The 24808-nt window shown below is 43.2% G+C and overlaps 1 protein-coding gene across 3 annotated transcripts in view; it reads left to right on the forward strand.

Moving 5' to 3' along the window:
- Positions 1-24808, forward strand: part of AOPEP (aminopeptidase O (putative)) — a 293840-nt gene that overhangs the window by 55396 nt on the left and 213636 nt on the right. For all 3 annotated transcript variants that reach the window (XR_010024608.1, XM_063110678.1, XM_063110679.1), the window contains one exon: positions 3482-3727. Coding sequence is in view for 2 of the 3 variants with exons in the window: in XM_063110678.1 (XP_062966748.1) it covers positions 3482-3727 (246 nt within the window). In the remaining variant the exon portion in view is untranslated. The remainder of the gene's footprint in view (positions 1-3481; positions 3728-24808) is intronic.

The following is a 24808-nucleotide window of genomic DNA, read 5'->3' on the forward strand; positions in this document are numbered from 1 at the left end:
CCTTACTAGTTGGATGTGGTTCTGTGCGCAAAGCTACACTCTCCTTATCTGAAGACTTTGCACATGGGTTCTTCATGGTGAAGAAGCTCTCTGCTCTTGCCCTAAAGCCTCAGGGTTGGGTGATTGTTAGAGCAGCTGTGCTGTGCGGTTGAGAAACTCGTGCCTTAAGAAGGCTAGGGGAAGGAGGAAAGTTGTTGGGTGCGCAGCAACTGCTTGCTACGTGCCCCTCCTCCCTGCACAGAAGCAACTGAAATGGCTTCTCCCTTTTCTTGCACAGTTGCTGTGGAAGGAGAGGGTATGGCCCTGCCCAGTGGGGAGCCTGGGAGAGGTGCTGTCTCAAATTCCTGCTGGGCTTTAGGGGAAGGGGTAAATACTACTCCTCTCCTGTCCTCCTGAGTTCAAACCAGGTGAGGAACAGACAAGGTGATCAAGTAAAGTTTTCATTATTGACGGAAGCTGGACTGAGGATGCTTAGGTACGTGGTCTCAGTGGGCTTTCTTTTTTTTTTTTTTTTTTTTTTTTTTGTCGTTTTTTCGTGACCGGCACTCAGCCAGTGAGTGCACCGGTCAGTCCTATATAGGATCCGAACCCGCGGCGGGAGGGTCGCCGCGCTCCCAGCGCAGCACTCTACCAAGTGCGCCACGGGCTCGGCCCTCAGTGGGCTTTCTAATACTGCATTTCCAAATTCGACAAACTTGCCCACCCAGCTGGATAGCTGGTGGCCTCCACAGCACAGATGCACAGTCTGCCTAATACAGGTCAGAGAGCAGGCCCAGAAGTGCTCCCTCTGTGGGCAAGCAGATTCAAAAAGAGAAAGCCTAGGGTGGCCAAGCCAGTCAGGTGAGCTGGGGAGAGAGTTCAAGCATGCAGTGGAAGGAGGTCCCTTTAATTCCATGAAAGCATTTGGCCACAGGGAACTCTTTATGATTATGAATTATGTTCAGCCCCTCAAGGCCTTCGTTGGGGCCATATAGTTGAAGCGCAGCATGGAAACCTGGATAAAGACCAGAGGAACTCAGCAAAAATGATTGCACTGCAAAGGAGAAGAAAAGGCATTGAGGTTGTTCATTATAAAGAAGAGTGGACTTGGTGGGGGAGGAGGTCTTCTTCAGAGTTGTAAAATACATGCAAATTTGCCTTGAAAGGAAGAAAAAGCATCTCTGATTTGATGCTGGGTCTGTATGACTTTACAGAAGTACAATATTCCCTCGCCTCTGCAGAAACAAGGCTGATGTATGAAGAGAGACTCGTGGTGAGCTGTGCCAGAAGAAACCTTAGAAACCATTTAAAATTGTTTCTGTTTATTTTTAATTAAAGTGTGATTAACACATAACAAAATGCGCAGATCTGAAGTGTTTGGCTTGATGAGTTTTTGATGATTGTATGCACCTAAACCAGATAGAGAACATTCCATCATCCCAGTAAGTGCCCCCTAACCTCTTTCCAATCAGTTCCTTTCCTCCTCTTGCGGCCACTCTTGTGAGACCATGAGGAAAAAGAGGCCCGAGATACTGAGTCACTTGCCTCAGGTCGGTTAGCCAGTCTGAGAACAGCCACTGAAGCCCGTTTCCTGACCCCCATGTGGGGACCGACAAGTGGCTCCCCGATGCCGTTTCCATTCTTATTGGGAGCCTTAGCGGTCTCACTTTTCCATAGCTTGATTGCCTTAAAGTCCTGCATTTTCTTCCAGCCTTTGATTATGAAAAACGGTGCTAATTCACACAACTGGAATCGTTTTTATTACCTGAGCTAGTGCCATTTATGCCCAGAGAGAATCTAACTCATCTCTGTCCTCGAACAGGTTCCCTCTTTTGGTCTGTCTTCGGCTACCTCAACTTGGTTTCTAACCTTTGGGTTCTTGGCTGCAAGAAATAATCTTGCCCTGTGGTGCGTTTATAGAGAGGCTAATGAAATGCCTCTTTGCAAAACTGTGTTGTGATAGATGGAATTTAAACTTACTTCCCAACTTTGTCCAGAATATGCCTGCACACCTCCATTTCTCAAATCTTCTCAATTTCTTAATGTGCTCTGAAAGCTTTTTGATAGAGAATATATGAGCTTAAATTACTGTAGCACGTTATATACCTGTGTTAAATACATTAGAGAAAGGTATCATGGTGAGTAATTCAATAAATGGTCTTTTTCATTTTGTGAGACCTTTGTTTAAATCGATGCACCAGCACAGTACTTGTCATTAGGTGGACACTGAAGCCTTCAGTTAGTGTTTACCAAAAGACACCTTTTACTCGCTCTCTCCACAAAGCAAGGTTATCAATCCAAGGACTTTGACCAGGTTCAATGTTGGTAATTATATTCTTCTGTCACCTTTTCCTGGCAGTTTATAGATCCCCATGTGTTTTTCTTACCCTCAGCTGTGGTGAAACGTCATCAGAGCTGGAAGCTGTGTTCTGTGTACTGTGCTGGTGGTGGGCTAGGCTGATTTACGTAGCCCTGTACATCTCCCAGGTGCTGGCTTTGGATGGTGAAAGGCACTTCATAAATTTGGAGAGGACTTACTGTTGTAGTAGTCTGCCCATAGTGGGACAGGCCAGCATCTTAAGATTTTTCACATTCACTGTGAATCAGACAAGCACCTATAGTAATTTAAAATTAGAAGAGCTTTCCATTGTGTTTCAATAAAGGACATGTTAATAGGTTAAAAAAAAAAAAGAGTTCCCTTTGATGTAGGTTTCTTTGGATAGATAAGTTCTCTTGAGGCCTGAGTCAGGCTCTAGGAATTCTCTTTCAGCTCCACCTTCCACGAATAACTAGCAGTGGTCAGATGGTGAGGGCTGGTCTCTGATCTGTTTCCTTAAAAGGGTGACTCAGTTAAATTTGTATTGAAAGTGGAGTGAGAAAGATATATCAAAAGTGCCACTGTGTTCCTTAACCAAACCTTTTGATGGGCTTTGTAAAGAACACCTAAATTACTTTCCAGTAAAATGGTTTGTGTTCTTTTGCAAAAGTTTGAACCTATAACTGTCACTTGGTTCATTGTTCTACCTCAATCCAAATCTTTTAGTCTAGGAAGTTCAAGGTGGGATCTTTAATTTGGCTACATCGTCCTTTCCTTTCTGAGTAATGAATCATCCCTGATTTGGAGATTTTTCCTGTGATGATACTTGACACCACATTACTGAAGAAAGAAATTATTTTTATTTTGATGGGAAGTTGTTTTATTGTTTTGAGTCTTGGGATTTTTCTCCTCAGTTTGTTCTAAAATGAGATTTTACTACTTTTACTTAGCTTAGATGGAAGCTACTCAATCGATTCAAGCACATCAATAAGTATTTTGACCTATAATTTTTCACTGCTGCCCAGACACAGACAAGCCAAGAGTTCACATGAACAGTCTTTGCTGTGAGCCTGTCTGAACCAACTAAAAGTTGTCCATGTCTGCAAGAGTTCCTCTCTTCCATGGCAAGAGGAATAAATGTGATTTACTGTCACGCGCATCTGTTCATTTCATGTTGTTCCCCAGGTATGCTGATGTTTGTGGTCACATGGAATACCCCTGCCGCTTCCAGAATGCTTCTGCCACCACCCAGGAGATCATTCCTTATCGAGTCTTTGCCCCGTCTTGCCTCAGCGGCGCCTGCCAGGAGACCCTCTTGCGGCTCATCCCTCCTTGCCTCTCAGCAGCACATTCTGTCCTGGGAACACACCCGTTCTCCCGGCTGGATGTACTCATCGTCCCTGCCAACTTTCCGAGTCTGGGGATGGCCAGGTATGTTGTTCCGTTGTGGCACTTAGGGTACCTGCTTTGGAAATTCTTGGACCATTTCTTGCTTTCCTTGAGCTCTGTTACAGCTGTCATCGGATTAGGAGGTCAGGGCCACGGATGCTCATGATTGGATATTGCATTACTGCCTTGAGGGACAGTTCTCACGTGGACTCCACCATGCATGAGCCTGTTGGTGTCACAGGCTCAATTCAGACTGCCTTGAAAAGAGAAAGCTCAAGTTGTGGCTGGGATTGAGAATGTGTTGCGCCCCGGGAGCGGTGTGTTTGATCACCCTGATCAGTGGCTGTTGTCGGCTTGAGAGATGAGAGTGTAGTGCTGAGGACGCCAAAGTCGCAGTGTCAGGCGAGCCGAGCACAGGCTGCTTGCCTAATCCTGACCAGCTGTCTCATTCTTTCTCACCATTGGCCACAAAGGCAACAACTTGAGAGCCCCTATGTCAGAGAGACAGTGGATGGATCAGTGTAAATCCATCCCTGCTGCTAGAAAAACAGGTCCAAGCAGATGGCTTACTTTCTGTGGGGATGCGGGAGTCACTTGTCTTGCTACTATTTTTAATACAATGAAGGCATTATTGTTATTGGGTCTTCGTTAGTTCCTACAGAAAATTAAGACCTGCAAATTGAACCTTTCCTCTGTATATTATTTACAGCTAAAATCCATTCATTAATGCCATTATTCATTCAGTAATGGGTAGCTCTATTCCACTGAGAAAAATAGGGAATGTACTCGGGATTTTACTTGGTTATATTTCTACTTGAAAATCTTAATCATTAACAGTGAATATGCTTGAGTAAGGATGGGAAAAATAAGCTCATCAAAACATGCGACTTCAAGTTTTTCCCTATTAGTCAAGGAATTTCCTGCTGCCAATTAATTTCCATGCTTTTGAACAGCTGTCATTTGTGGTGTTTTCCCTGAAAACTGCACACATTCTTAGTAAAACCCATGAGTAGAAAAGAACTGACCAGAACATTTGCTTTTGATCTTTGCTACATACATATTCTTTTAAAAAGCTGTCTGGCTTGCTTAGTCCTTGAGGAGGTCTGAGAAAGTCATTTAGACTGATTTTTATCCTATATTTATGAAGATAATGGGAATGTAGAAACTAGGATAATTATATATATTTGGTTACGTGCTTCATATAATTGTCTTGGGTGGCTATATATAGAACTTGTCTTAACAAGGGGGCTTCTTTGGTCCCTTTGATGAGTCTGCTGGACTTAATTTAAGCAGAATTATTGGTGAAGAAAGGGTTGTTCGTTAAATGTTTCTCATTTGTACACAGTCTTGAGGGGCCATATTTATTTGAGAGTCTGTAGCACTTTATGAGAGTTGAAGTTTTTCAGGGCATGTTTGCTAACAGTTCCAAATTCTGGCCTGAGGGAACCAAAGTCAGAGTATTTTTCAGAAGTACACAGGACCTTATTTGCTATAGCCCCTTCCTGACATTAGTCTGCCAAAACCAGATTTTGTCGACCTGCAGGCCATTCTGTAAAGCTTTTCTTTTCAAGTTTGCATGCCCAAGCAGGTAGGGTGTGTGTTTGCTGCTTTTTGAGATTTTTAAAGTGATTTAAACATGCTTAACTCTGTATTTTTAAAGTAATAAGTATAAGTATCCTAAGGCCAAGTGGTACTGGGCACAAATGTCAAAAAATGTGATGGTGATAATAACTTAGCAGCAACAAGACTGCTTTTATGCTTAAATACAGGAGAACCATATATTTAAAATTTTGTGGTTGGTTGTCAAATATCTTTTTGTTGTTGTTGTTAGATTGTGTACATAAAGTCTCCCTGGGTCTAGATGTTTTCCTGGGATTAGTTACTGTTCCCTTTATTTGAGCAGTGGAAGGGTGACTGTGGTATCTTACACTGCCAGTTGGGATGGGGGAAAGGGGAACGCTCTGTTTTTCCAAACTCTGACTTAAATTGATTCCACTTGCTTGGCTTGACTCCATCAGGATCCCAACACCTTGAGCCACATGCAGCAGAGTGGGGTGTACGACTCAGTGGGCAACGGGAGCCCTGCTGCTTTATTTATGGTCAAGGCTTTGCTGGAGGTTCTGTAAAGCAAAGCTGGAACAGAAACAACAGTCATGTAGGTCAACTTCTATACCCTAAACAGAAATAGGGAAACCCCAAGTCTGGGAAGAGCCATGCAAAAAGACCTCCACACTGAAATTTGCCATTGTCCTGTTAGTTATAATATGCAGACAGATCAAAGGATTTCTTGGTAAATTAAATGGTTCTTTCCTAAGCTTGTGTTTTATAAACATGTATGCAAGATTGATTATAAATTCCATACCTGTGGACTTCTTTAGTGATTAGATCTTAACTATATAAATACTATTTTATACCATTTTAGTACTCCTTTTTGGCAAATTACATTAAACATTCCCACTTGAACTAAAATTGGTTAATTATTAACTGTGTTAAAGAGTTTTTTTAAAATATTGGGTATTATCCATAATGATTTCACTGTATTTTAAATATTACACGTCATAGTTTTTATGAGTAAGCTTAAATTCTCCTCTCTGATTCTGTTTTTGAGGCTGATTTTGATATTCAGTGAAGTGGGAAAAAAACACATTTGTACAACTTGAATGTATGATACTGACAAATCAACTTGTAAGAAGGTAATAATACATAAACAATATTTTAGAATTTGGAATACTTTTCAAACATAGCAGTAACTAGAACATTTATCGATACTGCACTTCATGGTTTTTGTCACCTTTTAATATAACAGGAGACATTACTTATTGGACCTGACCCCCTTTCCAACATCCCCCCAAATCCTTTTCTGAATCACCGTTCCTGGGGAGAGATGCTTTCATTCTATTCTGATTCTTAGAAAAAAATCACTAGTTTACCTTTAAGATGTTTTATCGACAGTTTCATTCCTATACTTTTCTCATTTGGTACACGTGAGCTTTCTGTTTTTGTTCTATTTTATTTTTGCCTCCCATGAAGACTGAACCTGCTGTATCAGGAGATGTGGAGTGCACATTTCTTGGATTGAGTACTATGATGTCTGTACAAAGATATTAATGCAATTTAAATGAATCTTTGAAGTGTAGAACAGCTCTCTTCCTGTTGGTATAATTAATATTCTGCTATTTTCATTGTGTCCTTGTATGTTCTCAGTGTCCCAGCTAGGGCCATGACTAGTACACCTAATTTTCTAGCAGTACAGAGAATACATGAAAGGAGCTCGTTGTCAGGCTTACACTCTTTGTTATAATAGCAATAATGTTAATGGAATAATATCCTGGAACCTGATTTATGACAGTTGCTTAAAAATTAACACCTCAGTCTTATCTCTGTACATGTTTGTAATAAATGCATTGCTTCACCGTTTGTCTTTCAGCAGTTCACAATTACATGTCATGGGGCATAATTAGGTTGGCAGAACTGCCTTGTTGACATCTAAATACTTTATTATTTCCCCCTATATTTGAATTTCAAGAATCTCCTGAAAATTATTTCAGAGTGGTTTTCTGTTTAGAGCGCAGAATAAAAAAAACCCGTATGCTATATAGCTCTGCTTCCCAGTTCAACTGTTCACATGTAGCTTCACCCCTGGTCCCACTGGTAAAATTGAGGGGAGATGGCAGCAGTGTGGAGGGTGATAGATGACAAATTCTGCTCTGACCTTTCTTCCATTGGTTCTATACCCGATTGTCTTGCTCATTGCTCATTGTTTGTGTATTCATTCATTCATTCATTCATTCATTCTTGCAGTACATTTCTGTCAGGCACAGATTGTGTGCCACGTAGTACTGAAGATGCTGAGCCCACAAAGGTGGACACCAGTGACAAGGCCTCTGTCCTTATGGAACGGACATTCTAGTCAGGGAGAAAAACAGGACACATGTGAACAAACAATGATGATGCATGCTCTGAAGAAAATAAAACCAAGTAAGTGACAGAGTGGGAGAATAGGTAGCATCCTTAGGGTGGGAGGGAAAGGCTTCTTTAAAGAGTGACATTTGGGATGAGATTCAAGAATGGAAAGGAGCCAGCCTAGTGACCATCTAATAGAAAAGCAACCCAGGCTGAGGAAATTCCAGTCCAAAGGTCCCAGTTTGGAAGCCATTGTAATGAGCTGGAGGAGCAGGAAGAAGGCCAGTGAGCTTTTAGATGGCTTTCCTTAGCCACCTCACTTTGAGTGCCAGGAAATGCCATGGTCCCTCAGGGCTTGGGTCATCTGAGCCACCGACATATCCATATGAGTATGAGTGAGAGAGAGCCACCAAGAAATGGCAGAGGTTGAGTTGGTGTCGATCATTCCAGGCAGTTAAGGGTTGTGGGGAGAGATCTGCAACAGAGATCAAATCTTTACTGGGTTTTCTTGGGACCATAGCGGCCATACCATCTCATGACTGGCTGGTGAGTACCTGACTGGCCTAGCAGCTGCTGTCCTGGAGCAGAATTCTCTACTGCTGGAACTGTCAGAGCACCTGGCTCCTAGACTGGCAAGTCTCCCTTTGTAGAGAAAAGAGATTTCTCAGATGACCACATTTTCTTCCCCTGGTGGCTACTGATTGATTCCTTACAAACTTTTTTGATGCAGTAGGTTACAGGGAGGGAAACTGTTTATATGTTTGCTCATCCTAGTTTTTAAGTTGTTTTTAAGACTGAACAAAAATAGGATTGATAAATAAAGAGCATAGAGAAATAATTATCAATTACGTAAGTAGCTTCAATGCACTTGACAGTGGAGAAAAACTGTAAAGCTGCCTATTACACATGGCTTATGCAATAAAAGACTTCTGAATGCTTAAACTAGTTTCTGACTATTGCACACACAATTTTCTTAAGTACCTCAATTTGCAAATAAACAGTATGCACGTACATGCCCAGGAAAGAACAAGAACGTAACCAGCTTTTCTTCCCACCTCCTCCTCCTGGGGTTGTCTAACCCTGTCTGGGGTGTTGCCCTGCTTATTCTTATCTCCCACTCCCAGCCAATGTGTAATAGAATAAGCAAAACATAACATGCTGGTACAAAGGGCCTGTTGTTTTCAGCCTTCTAATTGTGCTCCTTTCTGCTGGGGAAGGAAGCAGTCATAAATTTCTGTCATTATCTTAAGTAGCAAGGCTTCACAGCTTTGGGAATTTTTCTTTGCTTGTTCTTTGTCAGCTTCTACTTGAATTTTTGGTCCTCCAAACCAAAACCACCAAACTTTTAAACAATCCTTCCTTAAATTTCAGGGGATGTGACTCCCTGGTTTCAAGGAAGGATGCAACCGTAGTGATTCTTTCCTTCAGGAATCAGATTTTGAACCTTAAATTAGTGCACTTTTCAATTCACCATGCTGCCATCCCGTCTGCTTTCTCTCATGTGCTGAATATTTTCGGTTTGTGTGTGATGTGGGTTTTTGCTTTTGTTGTTGTTATTATTGTTTGTTACTCGCATTTTAATAACTTCTCAAGTTTTTTTCTGCTTTTTAAAAATGTTTTGAATGCACTTTTCTCTCCCGTTTTCCAGTATAACTCTTCTCTGCTTTCTCAAACAGGTGGGTGTGAGTGATAGAAAGCAGCTCACACCATTTCTTTATTTTCTCTGTAAAATTATAATCCCTTCTTTATTGGCAACGCTGCCATTGCTGCAGAGGTGACCAGAGCTAGTCGTGAGTAATGCTGAGTGTGCAGGTTGATTTGTGCCCCTTAGATGCATCCCCTTTGTTGCTTTCTTGTGTTCAATTTCTCCATTTTGTTTTCTATTTCTATTTTCCTTCTTAAGAAAATCATTTGCCTTTGTTTCCCTCCTATCTCTTAGGGAGGGGCTTTCCCCTTCTAACATGTTCTGGTTCTTTCATTTTTCTTTCCTGAAATAGTAATTGGTGTGCATAAAGTGATGTTCTTCTGGGACTCCGAAAGCACTAGACTGTGCTAATTTTGTTAATCTTGACAATACTAGTTTATAACAACTGAGGTAGGTAGTGAGAATGTGTGTGTATGCTCCATTTTTTACAGAACAGGTATAGGAGGAGATATATGATGTCCCCAAGTCATTTAGACCCAGGATGTCAGAGACACAATTTAAATGGCCTCATCCTGAGATGGCTGTCAGAGTTCGTGGGTTCAGACTTAGACAAAACCTATCTGTAACTGTCTCTGAGGCTGTATATATTTTCTGCCCAAGGAAATCATAGTGTCACTGTGATTGAAGATAATGTTGAAGATCAGTGTTTACTGTGGGCTGTTTTGAGGCAGCCATAGAATCTGGGTACCAGGCAAGTTCCTGGATCACGTGAGTCCTTTGGGGCCAGGCTCTCTCTCTTCTGTTGGAGCGACAGAGTGAATGCGGCTTTTGGCTTAGCCAGAATCTACTTGCCATCAAACAGCTGTGCTGCTTGTCAGATCCAGAAGCAGCCTTTTATCATCATTATGCCATGATTCCTCACCCTCTGGAAGATTACATGTAAGTGTTTTGTTTTCTTTGAACTGTTCTCCACACACATAGACTGACAGCCCTACCTTCAGAGGACGCTGCTGGGGCCATCCTTCAAGGGAAGTTGTCAGGCATTTGAAAGTCTTTTCTGAAGCAATCAACCCTCTACCTACATTTGTCATCTTCTCTCTCTGTTGATGTCGTCATAGGCTCCTAATCTCTTTCAGTCCTTGAGCCTGAGGTGGCCAAGTCAGCACTACTTTGCCGCCTTTCCATGCAAAGAAAAGGCTTTTTTCCACCTTCCCACTTATGTACAGAAGCATCATTACTGAGTAGAACATACACTGACTGGGTGAAAAAGAACAATGGAATTCAACACACAAAATTGCCTAAATTGGAATATTCCCAATCTTGCCGACTCTTACTCCTCAGACTACTACACAGAGTAAGCAAATACTACTGGCTTCTGGACTGTCTTTTGTATGTATGTGGGCATGGAGCTTTGTATGTAGGCTCCTTTTGGGGAGAACGCCAACTCCTGAGACTGTCCTCAAGTAAGGCACAATGCATGAACCGCTCTGCTTGGAGGGAACATAGCCTGTGTTGTGTCATGGCCAATATGCAGCTGGAGCCTATGGACATGTGAGCTGCAGAGTCCTGTTCACATAAACTGGTGAGAAATAGCCTTGTTGCTTTATTTCACCTCTAAAATGTAATTGGAAGAGTATTTCAGCTACCTTTTCTTTAAAAGAAATATTAACTTAATTCTATTAAGAGGCCATAGTGTGAGAAAACACTCCTTTAAAAAATGGATCACTTTTTAAAAAAATTAATTACTACGTGGGATTTGAGGATACAATGCAAAAACCCAGCCTGACTTAATCCCAGAGTGTGGAGCTCAGAGTAGAGCATGTTCTATTTCTTGGTTAACTAACTGTGCTGTTTACAGAGGGGACTCCTCTAAAAGTCTAGACATCGTTCCCATAGGACAGAATGCCGAATCTGCAGTCACTGAAAAACCAAATCTGCCCTTCACCTTCTCAGTCAGCTTGCTAAAAATAACCACCCACCCCTCTCACCATAAAGTGGAAACCTTGGAACTTCATTCCAAGAGAGTGTGAATGACAGTTGGGCTCCCCAGCCGATACCTGCAAGGAGGACTAGGTGCTCTGTGAGCCTGGTGGCCACCACTGGTGACCACTGGGCCTTCGTTCCCTGAAGCCACCTTGCTGAGTTGTTGGAAACTGTTTGGCAGATCCCAGTTTTTGAGTTGGTGACTTCTAAGGGGATGCCCTGAGAACCAAAGGATGGTGCTTCTCTTTGGGAATGAGTCCCTGTAGTTTCTGGCTTTTTCCACCCATGGGCAGTTTCTGCACATCTGATTGGAAGCTGGTCGTGGGAAAGGGATGGGTGGGCACAGCTAAGAACTCATTCTGTAAACACCTGTCAGTGGACAGGTGCGGTGAATGCTGGTGATGCTGTGGCCACAAGGACATACAAGACCTTTAGCCTAAATCAGGATTTTCTAAAGTAGGTGACTGGTTTTGTAGAATGTTAATCATGTGGGGGGAAAAAGTCCATGGGTTAATTAGTTTAGGAAATGAATGGATTAAACAAAGTTAAAAGGGATTCTTTACTGGAAGGTTTCTAAGAAAACCTTTAATATCCTTATTATCCTGATTTAATATCCTGGTGTGTCTGTGCCTCTTAAAGACAGAGCCAGGGTACGCAGTATTCCCCCAACTGTTGTGCCCAGGGTTCCCTCTTTACAGTGAGCATTTCATGGGATCACTGTGGACTCAAGGCAAAAACCAAAAAAACCCCATCTCCTCAAAACACACTTTGGGAAATGATTCTCTTCAGAAATATCTGGGAGTTCATGGTACGGTTGGCTATGGAATCCAGCTTTTATTCTGTCAGTGGTAGCCAAGGACCCACGTGTGGCAGGGCCTGGTCAAGGGCCTTGCTTTGTTAGTGGTGAGGAACAGTGTGAGGCCCTGCCTTTATACTTGTCTGTAACACCTCTTTGTGAGCAATTACTGCTCCGTATATTTATATTTATTAATTTATAAGTCATATACATAGAGTACGGTGTTAGTATCTGGGTGCACTATAAAACACACACAAACACAGAAAATTTAAAAATGTTAGAAAAAAATAACTATAAAAGTAAATCTGTCATTTTCTTCTTTCACCCCAATGAACTGGCTTGTGCCCTGGGACCCCTGCAACCACCTGGGCCCCAACATGGAGACCCCAATTCGGTGGATTTGGGGTGGGGTCTTGGCATCTGGAATGTTAACAGGTCCTCACAGGCGTTAGAGTGCTGTGTGTGTTGAGTGGGGAATGTAGCGGGTATCTCTGTACAGATGAGTGTCACTTGCGGGGTGTACACAGACCCCATCTCCTGCCATTGTCCCTCAGGTGCAAATGTCACACTGAGAAGGACAAAAGGACATGTAGTGAGTGGGTGAGGAGAGCTCCCTGGTGATGCTCCCTGCTGGTCTGTTGCTCAGAAGGAATCTGTGTTCCTGAGGAGCTGCCACCCAGTCATGGATGGGGACTCCCGCACAAGTCACCGGTCCTCCCTGGCCTCATTTTCTTCTCTGGAAAAGTAAGGGGTTGATTTAGAGTAGCCTGCAGAGTGTCTTAGAGCCCTAACATTCTTTGGTTTAATTAGGTTTTTTATTTGAACAGGGGTGAAGGTGATTCAATTTCGTTCAGTAATTTACCGTACACATATATTTTCTTTTTGATGTAAGAGCGAGTTAGATCATGAGGCTGGGATTTTCTTGCAGTCTGTGGGCACCTAGGCAGCAGTAGGCGTTTAAATTTTAGGCCCCCAAGCAGAAGCGTCAGAAGGGGCCTCTCTTACCCCGAGTTAATTGCAAAATAAATAGATCTCAAGGGCAGGGGCCTCTTTTTTTCATTATAACCGCCTCTGCTCTGTGTACCATCAGTGCAAAACAGCATTTTCAAACACTGCATCAGGAGCGGGTTCCATTGATGAAGACTTTCTTCCTTGAACCCAGGAATTTATCACTCAGATCCCTTCCTTTGACCCTTTAAGAGTTAGTGGCTAACTTGTCTCACCCATCTCTTGTTTTTAGCCTCCAGATATCTCCATTTGCAAGCTAATAAGTTGCACGTACACATGTTTGAACAGTTGTCAGGCTTGTCGCTGTTCAAACTGTGCTTTGGCTTAAAACAAACAACAGAGAATTAGAAGTGGGGGGATGAATGGAGACGTTGCAGTTGTGCATGCAGGTGGTGATGTTTTGACCTTGATAGTCAGTTTTAAACGACCTGTCAGGCCCTTTTGTGTGCTTCTGGGCACACCCACCTGGAAGATATTATATCCTCTAAGCTTTATGTGCCCCAGCAGGCAGGCACCAGGTCCCCGGATTTTTGTTTTTATCTGTGGAGAGTTAATGCATGCATGGCAGGACTTTACAGAGAGGGGCCCAGCTGCAAACACTGTTTTCATTTAATTCTGATTTCTCTTCTCCCTTGGCCTTCCCCTCCCTGCTCCCAGACCGCTTCCCCTTGGACTCCCACAACTCTGAATCAGCCCTCCCCGCCTCTACACCCCGCCTCCCCTTTTGGCTTCAAACCATTTGTTCCTGACTTGGATATCTCCATGCAGACCTGCAAGCAATCAGGAGATTATGGGCCCCAGAGCTCAGCAGGGTACACTGCCTGGTAGGGGGCCCAGGTCCCAGGCCCCTGCACAAGCCTGCCCCAGCCCCGGTCCTGGTTACCACCTCACATGTAGCACCCCTAGACACTGGTGGCAACTTCTCAGCTTATAGTGCTGTCCAGCCAGACCTGTCCAGGAATGATTCTGACCTTCCCTGTGTGGTCCACAGTTGCCTCTGTTGCATCTGTCTGAATTTCATCTTTTTAAACTGGAAGTCTCTCCCCTGCCCTTGGAGGCTGTATGTGCTTGTGCCAGGGAGTTGGGGTAAGGAGAATGAACAAGTGAGAGGACCCCACTGGATTCAGCTTCATGCCTACCAATGCTTGCACAGTTTCAAGTTATTTGAGGATACAGAAGATGGCCCTTTATCCAGGGAACACCCCTTCCCTTGGCTTTCATGTCCAAGGCCCCAGTCTATTGAAAGAAATCTGTACTCTGTCTATAAAGGTAGCAATGAAGAGAGGGTGCTTGTGCTCAAGACCAGATGTACATCTTCTCATTTTGTAATACTTCCTTCAAAGTTGGAAAGAAATAGGCCCAGAACTAGATATTTACCTCTCGAAGTGGTACCAGCACCAGCCATGTGTTTCACCATTCATTCTGCTCACAGGGGTGTGTGAAGGAGACAGTCCCTGCCTGGTCCCTCAGGTATCTCTCTGAGATCTGACTTAGGATCTGAGGGGAAGACCAGTGCTTGTGAACCCGTCCTCTCCACATCCTAGCATCTTTCCTAGGCCCTGGCAGTGCCTCATACTGTCTCCCTGCAAGGGATACACCCTACTTACTCTTTATACACCTCTGCTCTGGAGCACCTTCTGTATTGGAATCTTCGTACTTAACTTTCTGCATAAGTTCTTCTCTGGGGTTTCCCAGTTGGAATGAAGAGTAGAGGTGGCTGAGAGGTATGTGATGAGAGAATAACTGGACCATATTTCCTACCACTGGGAGGAGCCTGATCACAGAGAATGTAGGAAAAGCAGAAATAGGGGAGAGAAATGGCATTCACTTGTGTGCTCCTGCCTGTCTCATTGGCTTTTGAGCCTTCAAATAAGGGATCTCTTTGGTCCAAGCTGGTTGAGTTGGTTTTCTATGGTTTACACCCTGCTGTGCGTTAAATGTGTCCCCCAAAGTTTCATGATTGAAAACTTAAGTCTTCAGTGTAACACTGTTAAGAGGGTGGGAAATCCAGTTATGGTAATTGAAAGGTGCTCCGAGCCTTTTAGAGGGGGTTAGATTTTGAGACAATACCCTCATGAATGGGTTAATCCATTGATGGTTTAATGGGTGGTCATGGGTGTGATTCTGCTGGTTTTAAAAGGAGAGCAAGTGAGGAGATTAGCTCTCTCTTGTTCAGGCCACTATAGAGAGTCACCACCAAGAGCAGGGCCCTCACCATGTGTTCCCTGGAGCTTGGACTTCCCAGCTCCAAACTTTAAGAAATAAATTCTATTTCTTTAAAATTAACCCAGTTTCAGGTATTCTGTTATATGCAACATAAAATGGACTAATACACACCCACGGCCCTGACCAATTTACAAGGGCACTTTCTTTTTGCTTCTACAAATAAAAGCATCAGTTAGATCTTAGAATTGGGAAAGGGAATCAGTGGCTTTTTAGTAAAGCTGACAGTGCATGGATCCTTTCTATAGTCTTCTGGTTCCTTAATGATGCTGCCACCTGACTTTAACTCTCTACAGTTTTCAGAGTGTTCTTAGACATCTCTCCTCTCATCTGGTGCTCACAAACAAGCTCCAGGCCCCTCTGTGGTCCTGCTGTTCACGTTCCCTGCAGCTTCCTTCAGGACTAGCCCTGTTCTGCTTCTCACCATCCTGTGCTGAGACCTGGAACCCTGCTACTCAGAGAGGCCTCTGTGCCCTGCCTCTCCCGTGATTTTCCATCCCCCAGGCAAGGTAAGCTCAGCTTTCTGCTCAGCTGAGTTTATCATGCAGGGTGATGAGTCCCAGCAGGTGCTGACAGCTGGATCAGGGCCTGGGCTTCTGTAACTCTTGGCCTTTGAGGCGCAAGGCAGGTAGATCCTAATGATGGGTTGTTTGCTTGAGCTGAGCTGTAGAAACATGTAGACCCACTCACATGTTGTGAGCCAAGTAAAGGCAAGCTCCAGGTAGTCAAGCACACTTCATATCCTATACCCCGTGGGATGCAGTGTGAGATAATGGAAAGAGAGCCCTAACTTTGGAGTGAGAAAGGCCAGTGCCAGTCCCAGCTCTTCCTCAACTACTGTGAACCCTGCCCAGTTAATCGCTGGTAAACAGCCATAGACTGCTCAACTCCCAGACTCTTGTGTGTACTGGGTAAGATCGTGTGTAGATGCCTAGTACATATTAGGCCCTTAGCAAATATCAGTTCCTTGCTTAATTAGGCTTAGAGAAATGTGGCGGTTTTGAGGGTCAAAAAATACACAAGATTTGTTGCTTATTAGTGTGAATCACAAACTTTACAGTTGGTGCCAATCCAGAATACCCAGGCTTCTCTGAAATAGTAGCTCCAGGGAGAAAATAAAAGTAGGTGTGATGGATTACTGTGGTAGTACAGGTCGAGTATCCCTTATTCAAAATGATTGGGACCAGAAGTGTTTCATATTTCAGATTTTGGAATGTTTGCTGAATACATACTAGTTAAGCATTCCTAATCTGAAAATCCAAAATCCAAAGTGCTCCAAATGAGCATTCATTTCCTTTGAGCGTCATGACGGCACTCAGAAAGTTTCAGATTTTGAAGCATTTTGGATGTTCAGATTAGGGATGCTCAGCCTGTCTGACAACATGAAAGGTTTGTTACAAAGAGTTGTTGAGTACTCAGAGTTGTTTGTACCCAAATTGTACACACAGAATTTCTCAATTCACTGAAGGAGCATTTAGGGTAGCACCTACATTTTCCTTAGGTCTTCCTTCAAGGCTGTAGCTTAAAGATTAATAGTTTAAATATACGTATTACCTTTTTTTCTACAAAAAAGCAACGTAAAGACAGCAATAGAAGGAAACCACCAGACCTTTTTTTGGTTCAGGTCAAAATGTATTTCTTAGTTTCTTTTCCATGTCTAATAACAAATAAAAAGAAATCTTGTGCCTGATCTTCCAGGGACTTGGAATCCCTCCTGGATTCAGCTGTACTATGCGAGCCATGTTTGCCTGGCTTGTATCCCCCCCGGAGTTCTAGTCCCATCAGTAAGACAAAGCTCTGTGTCCTTGACTTCTTTTCCCATCAACTTTTGGGTCAGAGATCGAGCCCTGTTAGCTCCTGAAGCAGCTGTCTCTGATCTGGTCTCAGTATTATCAGAGCCATTAACTGACCTGTGTTTGAAAGGACCTCATGATGGAAACTTCCAAAAGAACGTGTGTCATTGCACCTGCCTCTTCTGAATGAAGCCAGAGAGGCTTGGAGTCAGAAGGCCAGAACCAAGCCTGCGGCCAGCAGCCGCGGCGTGTCGGAGTAACCTCTTGCACACGGCTCTTCCTTTGAATGCCAGTCCCACTCTGCCTGTCTTCACACGCCAGCTCTCCCAGAAGCATACACAGCATCTTGTAAAAAGTACCCATCTGTCTTGGTTGAGATAATCCCGTGGGCCAGTATGGGAATGTCTGAAGACACTTTTTGCAAGAGGAATTTTAACTTTGCAAAAGGATCAACCTTAAAAGGCCTTTGAATAGTATGTTTCCGTAGAGCTTTTTTTTCTATTTTTGTTCCCCACCTCTGTTATGGATTATTATCCCTCTTCACTTTTCTTAAACAAAAGGAGACAGAACACACTCCCTGTTTTACACTGAGCTTTTGTCATTTAACATTATGTCCTGGATTTCTTTTGTTATTAGGCCTTAAGGAGTTTTCTCATTCTTTTTTATTTAACTGAACAGTATTCTACTCTGTGGATGTTCTCAGCTGACTTTTCCAAATTATGGATTTTTGAGTTTTTTCTAATTTTGTTGTTGTTGTTGTTGTTGTAAACAACGCTACATTGAGCCCCTGGTGCGTTTTGAAGTGTCAGTAAATGCACAGGATTGTGTTAGTATACTGCCGTGTTGTGGGAAGTAGGGATATGCCTGCATCTATTCCTCACTGGTGCTTGATAAATACAAGTGGAAGCATTTCTGTTTTGGGAAATTTCAAAAGCAGTGGAATGTCAGCACTTTTGTGTGGTCACGAATACTTGGAGGAACCTACATGCAATAAAGCAGGGATGGAAATAAGAATAATAAGTCTATTGCCCCAGATCTCAACTTATCATTGTGATGATCTTGCTCATTTAGGTTCAAGAGCTCACTTAATAAACCAAGTGGAAGCCATAATGCCCCCTTTTCAGCAGCTTTGTAACGATGTTCTTCAGATTTCATTAATTTTAACAACTCTTGTGTTCATCCTGTTCTCCTAACTTTAGAAGTTTAAAGAGAACCTCTTTTTTTAAAAAAAAAAAAACCCGCATATTTGACATTTCAGAATAGCATTTAGAAATGCCATTTATTTTTCTGGTTAAGAGAACTAGATATTATTTTGACTATTTGGCCTATGGGTTTTATTTATTTAGTTGGTGCCCTGATGCTGAGGGAGTGGTACTAGCTGATGTGGGGACCTGCCACTGGGCTTTCAGGATAGAGCACATACTCCACAGTCTCAGAGGTGAGCAGGCAAGAGGGTGCCCAGGCCTGGGCCGAAAGGCCAGCAGCAGTCTTGCAGGATAAAGGGAAAATATTCTTTAACCACATTGCAAAAAAAATGAAAGGAAAGGCTAATGCTGTCTCTTTTTTTAAGTGGGAGGATGTTGAGAAGACAGAGACTTTTGATGGTTTTAATCTTCAGAATTGGGCAGAAGCCCAAGCGTAATCTGAATACAGAAAAAGTGGAATGAAATGCCAGAAAGGGAAGTGGAAAGTAGCGGGTTATGGAAATAACCAAATGTTTCTGAATTTCCAGGTTCCTCAAGGAATAAGTGGGTTGAGCTGGGACAGAGTTGCTGAAACATTTTTTAAAGACTTAGTTGAACATCCATATGCCACCCCCCCATAATTCTAGAGCATGTCACCCAGAACTCAACTTTAAATAGTCTGCAGAACCTAGGCTGCTACCTCATTATAGTTTCATGTTGACCAGACTAATATATCAAAGAGAGGCAAGCAATTGATGTGATTAATCTCAGCCTTAATAAGGCGTGACACTAAGGAATAGAACAGAAAATGGTTTTTACCAGTATGGCAAAAAAAAAATTTTTTTTTGGTGTATCTAAAGGGCAACTCTTTTAGTGGATATAAAATTAGCAAAAGCTGTAGGCCCCTGCCCTGTGTGTGTGCAGGTCCACCCGGGCATGCACATACACATGCACATTCAGCCTACTGGCCTCCCTTGTGGTTATTTGCTAAAGACACACACAGGATACAGTGTCCCCATGCTGGTGTGGCAGGGCAGTCATCACATAGAGGGAAGGGCTGAGGGGCCCAGAGGGTGTAGTGAGGGGAGCTGCTGGTCATTTGTGTCACATGTACCCCGACCCCCCAACCCTGTGTGGGACCCTTTGACCTCTTTAAGGATGTGATGATCTTGTTAGAAGCTGAAGCAGCAGCTGGAGGGTCATTTTCGTTGTGCTTTCAAATGGATGTGCCTGATCTGATGTGAAATAGACTTTCGCTTGTCTGGTCTCTAAGATGGAGGGAAGTGATTCTTCCTAAAAAGAAAATTTTAAGAAACTTCTTTTTATGGTTAAACTCTTGCTCCACTTGCTGCTACAACACACCTTCCTTCAGTGCCTGATTCCAACAGCAGAACATCTGATTAGGCTGAATAATGCACTTTGTTTGTTTGCTGTGTTACTAAACCTTCCAGTTTTTTCTTTTCTGGGCTAGATAATCCCAACAGCTTTGAGTTCCTTTTTTATAGCTTCTATTTGCCTCTTTGTTAGTCACCTCAGTTGCTTTCTGCTGGATCATTTCCTAGTTGTCTTCGCTTCTCAGAAGTTGAAAAGTTTGAACCACACACTGCAAGCTGGAAAGGTGTCTCCATAGCTGACTACAGGAAATGTTCATTGAGCTCTAAGTCTGTGCCTGGCATTGCGCTGAGTACCTTTCATGTGTTATCCCATTTAAGCCTTACAACCTCTACAGGGCAGAGGCCGTTATTACAGGCATTCTGTAGATGAGGAAACTGAGAAAAGAGTAGTTCTGTTTCTTACCCATCTCCTAAGTGGCACTACTGAAACCCTACCCAGTTCTCTGAACCACTCCTCCCTGGTGCCATGATTTCATTCACCTATCCCCTAATCGCATGTTTAACACTAACAACCGTACTAGGCAGCTGCCTCACTCTTCACTAAGAGATAATTACAGCTCTACTTTATTAACACATCATTCCTTACTTTAGACTGGTCTGGAAATTCATGTTATTGAACCACTTTTCCAACTTCTTTGAGTCTCATTGAATTCTAATCCAGCCCTTCAAGCAGCTATTAACCTCTTGCTTGATTCTCTGGAGGATCTAGTGAGGTCCCTTAACTGGTGGCGCCCCCCAGGGGGTGGGGTTGGGTGTCCAGTGTCCTCCAAGATGTCACCCACACAATTACCTTGTCTCTCCCTTAGGTTTCTGTGTCAGACTGAATAAAAGAAGGTGTAGAGTGAGCAACAGTGTTGGCTGCCCATGGGGCAGTGAATTTTTAGGAAGAATCTACTTTTTCAGATTTGGAGAATTCATCAGAATTTCATAATAGTTTCAGAGCTAGGGGAATCTAACTTGAATTTTGTTTCAAGTCCAGGGTTATTGTGTGGTCATTGCTGTCACTGAGAACCTGGGGCACTGCTGAGATGTCAGTTTGGGAAAGCCATGCCGTCAATGAAAATAGCACAATCCCTGGTGCAGAGATGACCCTCCAGTACCGCTTATGGAATGAGGGAAAGAATGTGGTGATGCGGATTGTAAAGACGTCTAGATTGACTTTCCCAGTGCGTGGACACCAGTTTAACCAGAGGAGGGTAACACACGAATCACCGTTACAATTACTGTCAACATTAAAATGAAAGCAAAAAACACTCTCTCACAGCATTTTTTTTAGGAGTAATTAAAAAAAAATCAATGTTTCAGAATCTCTTCTAGCCCCAGAAGGAGGATTTCAGGAGTCTTTGGTCTTTAGCTTTCCTTTCCTTCTCTCTTTTTCTGGTTCCCTGCTTGCTCGATGGCATCATGCCCCATTCCTCTTGGATACCCTGAGATATCAAGGTCAGCCGAGGATGTCTCCTGAGAATTGTTCAAGATTGTAACTGTCATCATCAGTATAGCTTGATGTATACTGTATTTACGAACTCAGAGGTATTTAGAAAACACTACCGGGAATATTTCCTAACTTTCAGGAGGAGCCAGAAAAGAGAAAACTTCTGTACTAATCATTTGTCAAGTTCAGCTCAAAACAGGATCTTGAGTACAGAATATTTTTTCTGGTTGCTGCGTAGCTCAGTTAACCACAGGACCCTGTTATTGAGAGCATTTGCAGAAGGGTGGAACCAGGAGCTCCTGGCCCAAGCAAGAAAATGTTTTGTTATTTACAGAGCAAGGGAATGAAATTCCTGAGACATGAATTTCATGTCTCTTCGAGGGAATTATGGATGCATTCCTTTACCTTGCCTGAGGAAAATAATTAAATAGAGAAAGCAGCCATTCTTTTACACTTTTTCCCCCTCATTTAGCTTTGCTCTCTAGTTTTTTGTAAACCACTCTCAAGTCTTGAAAATACAACTGCTTCCCATTTGGTGAGCTTTTTTTTTTCTTTTCCATTTGGCAACACCATTTTCCCTTGTTTTTAATGGCACCAAAATTAACGTGACTGTTTTTATTTAACAGGAACAATTTCAAGTTTTATATGACACACCCAGCCAAAGAATCTTTGATTTCACCCTGGCGTTTCCCAAGATGTTAGCATGGCTTTGAAAACAGGGCTATGTGACTGCTGTTGCAGAGATGGCAGGGGGGGCGTTGCACATTGGGGAGGGAGGAGTTAGGGAACCGAGAAGAGGGAAACCGGCCTCCCCCAAATGACTGCTTTTAAGCTTCGCTTGCCTACTGAATAACGCAGTTTACAAATGCTACTGAGTATCTTTCTGACCTTCCCATTTTTCTTTCCTGCTGACAGTGTGCTGGATGCACTGGTGGGAGAACAAACACATGCCCCGTCGCTTTGCATGTACAGGCTCCCTCCTGAACGCCAGACCCCTCCCCTGGAGAGGGAGACCTGCATTGTCAAAGGCGTCTTGAGGGAGACAGCCAGGCCCAGAATTTCTTAGCAGGTAGGATCTCAAATCCCAATTAGAGACACTCCAGGAAACACACATCTTTATTTGTTAAACAGATAGCCTTATGTGAGCCTTGGCAAAGACACTCACTTATCTTAAATACATGAAGTAAACATTACCATTCAGGGAGCGCCCTCCTTCTGTGGCTGGAACTTTGAAGCCCGGTTTTAAGGTTTTAAGTTGGAACACACAGTGTTCTTTTTTCCTTGGCTTGGGTTCTAGAGAATGTTGTTTCCTCATTTAGTAATTGGAGAGTTAATGGGGTTCTTTGTGATGCTACCATAGAAGAGAGGCTGTTTTATTCCATCCGGGACTGTAATTACAGTGGCGCCCCGTTGGAGTGGTTAGAGTTAAGGTTGCTTCAGCTTTTCCAATATAAACTCGTATTTCAGGGGTTTATAACTAGCTATAAAAATTTGCTTCTAGCTACAGACCTGGCATATTCAGTGTCAGCCTAGGAATAACCTTTACTTTTAAAAAAGTCTTTTTAAAGGGATAATTAAAAATTTAGTTTAGCTGTTTATAACTGTTGAGTTACAGGGATGCAAGGAAATAAAAATAGCTGCTGCTTTTTTTTTTTTTTAAGCAAAAACTTGTGACCCATTTGTTTAAAACATGGACAAGGTTATTAGATATTTTTTGTCTTCAAGGGAAGATACAGCAAAACTTCTGTGAAAGCTATTTTAGAAGGATATTGTTTCAGTTTTCCTCATGGCAGCAGGCAGGGTACCAGCAGATGCCCCCTTGTTCTCCCACAGCGTAAGCCTCCCATAGGACTGCTGGCAAAGCTGTTTTGTCAGTGAGCTTCAGGTTCATAGGAGCAAAACTCCTAGACAGGGAGTGCACAGCAGTCTCTCGGCAGATGGAAATATGGCCAGCTCTGTCATGAGGCATGGCTACTCTCCTGTTCCACTCAGTCCTAACCCTCTGGGCCCTACCTGTTGGGGGACACGGTGAGTAGCCCTGGTACAGAGCTATGTCAGAGACCCACTTGGGGGTCCTGGGGAGTCTTCTCCTAGCTTTTGCTTTGTGCCCCTTCTCCTGGTCCATATGCATGTGGAAGGGGAGGGGAGGGAGTTTGCCTTTCTAGGAGTCTCCAGGTCAGTGGCATTTGTCGCAGCAAGTAGCTTTAGGTGGGGCTGTTTTTGTGCAGACTGAGAGAGGGGCGTGACACAGTTAGCACAGGTGATTCAAGAGTTCTTCAAATAGAACCTTCTAAGGCTTCATGCTAGGCAGATTTACCTTCAGCCATACTTTCTCTAGCAGCTAGGGTCTTGACTGATGCCATGTGAGGATAATGATGGTGGTGGTGGAAGAAAAGAGAACGGGGAAAGGGAAGAAGTATTGGTCATGGTGATGGTGCTGACGATGTTCCCAGTGGAGGTGGTGATGACCACAGTGGTGGTGGTGGCAGTACTGACATTGGAGGTAGGAGAGGTGACAGTGGTGGCTGGTGGTGATGTCAACAGGAGGGTCTACAGACTTCTGCCTGCCCGAGCTGTCTACAGAAGCCATTGTTCATCTTTGCAGACAACAGTGGCTTGAGGAATCTGCTATTGTCCCTTTTCTATACACAGTATACCCAGTGGAGCTTACAGCCAGCTTTTGATAGGTCTTGACTGCCAGGACATGATGAATTTGGTTTGTGGAAGAGATGGGTATGTGCGCCTTTCTCAGTGGCAGTTCTCCATTTTAGAGCGAAAGAACAACCTTTTTTCTTTTCTACGGCTTCCAGTCTAGGAGAAAGGAATATGGTGACCTGAAGCTGTGGCACTCCAGAGCCATTAGTGGAGAGACAGTGGGACATATCTATTTTTCCTACCAAAATGAGGTGCTGTCATGTCCCGGGAACCATGCCCTGTGCTTTACATACACGGTGTCATAAATCCTTTTAACAACTCTGTAAAGTAGGTTTTCATTATTATCTTGGTTTACAGGTGAGGAAAGGGAGGCGTGGCTCACAGGTAGCAAAGCTAGGATTTGAAAACCTTGGTCTGGAAAACCTCAAACCCTTTACTTTTTCTGCCACTGCAGCCACAGATAGCTATTTCAGCCCTCCTGGAACATTCTAAAATGTTGCTTGTCTTAGATGAGGATATGGGACGAAATTCATGAAGAAATAGTACATATTTGGTTTTCTTCTCTAACTCGGTGTGAGGAAAGATAATGTCTTTTTTCCCTGTGTATTTCCTTACACCAGTAGATACTCAGATGATCCTTTTACAATTTGTATGGGAACTGTTAGGAGGCTCTTCCCATATGTTTTCAAGGCTAGAAATGTGGAATGATCTTTTCCTGACCTGGCTGGTCTTTGGCCAGATAGGACATTAAGCAAGCCAGAAACTAGGCCCTAACAGAAAAAAGCAAACAGAGATAAATATTTACCCTTATCCCAGTGGGATCTCTAGGTTTCCAGGATCAAAGGCCTACGTTGTGTGCGCCTGTTTGTAAGCCTTGGATGAGTACACAGAAGCAGGCGACTTGCAGTGTAGGAGAGACTCTGTGCTGCCCGGGCTCTGTAACCCTCAAACAAATTCCCTGGTGATGTGAGGGGAAAAAACCTCCCGTTTATAAAGATAAAAACATAAGTTGCACTTCCTAGATGCAGAATAAGAAAGAAGAGGAGAAACAGAAGTGGGAACAAAAAGAAAAGAAGATGAGAAGAAATGGCAAAGAAATGAAAAGGA

The sequence above is a fragment of the Cynocephalus volans genome, chromosome 10 (assembly GCF_027409185.1).
Source record: "Cynocephalus volans isolate mCynVol1 chromosome 10, mCynVol1.pri, whole genome shotgun sequence".
NCBI lineage: Eukaryota > Metazoa > Chordata > Mammalia > Dermoptera > Cynocephalidae > Cynocephalus > Cynocephalus volans.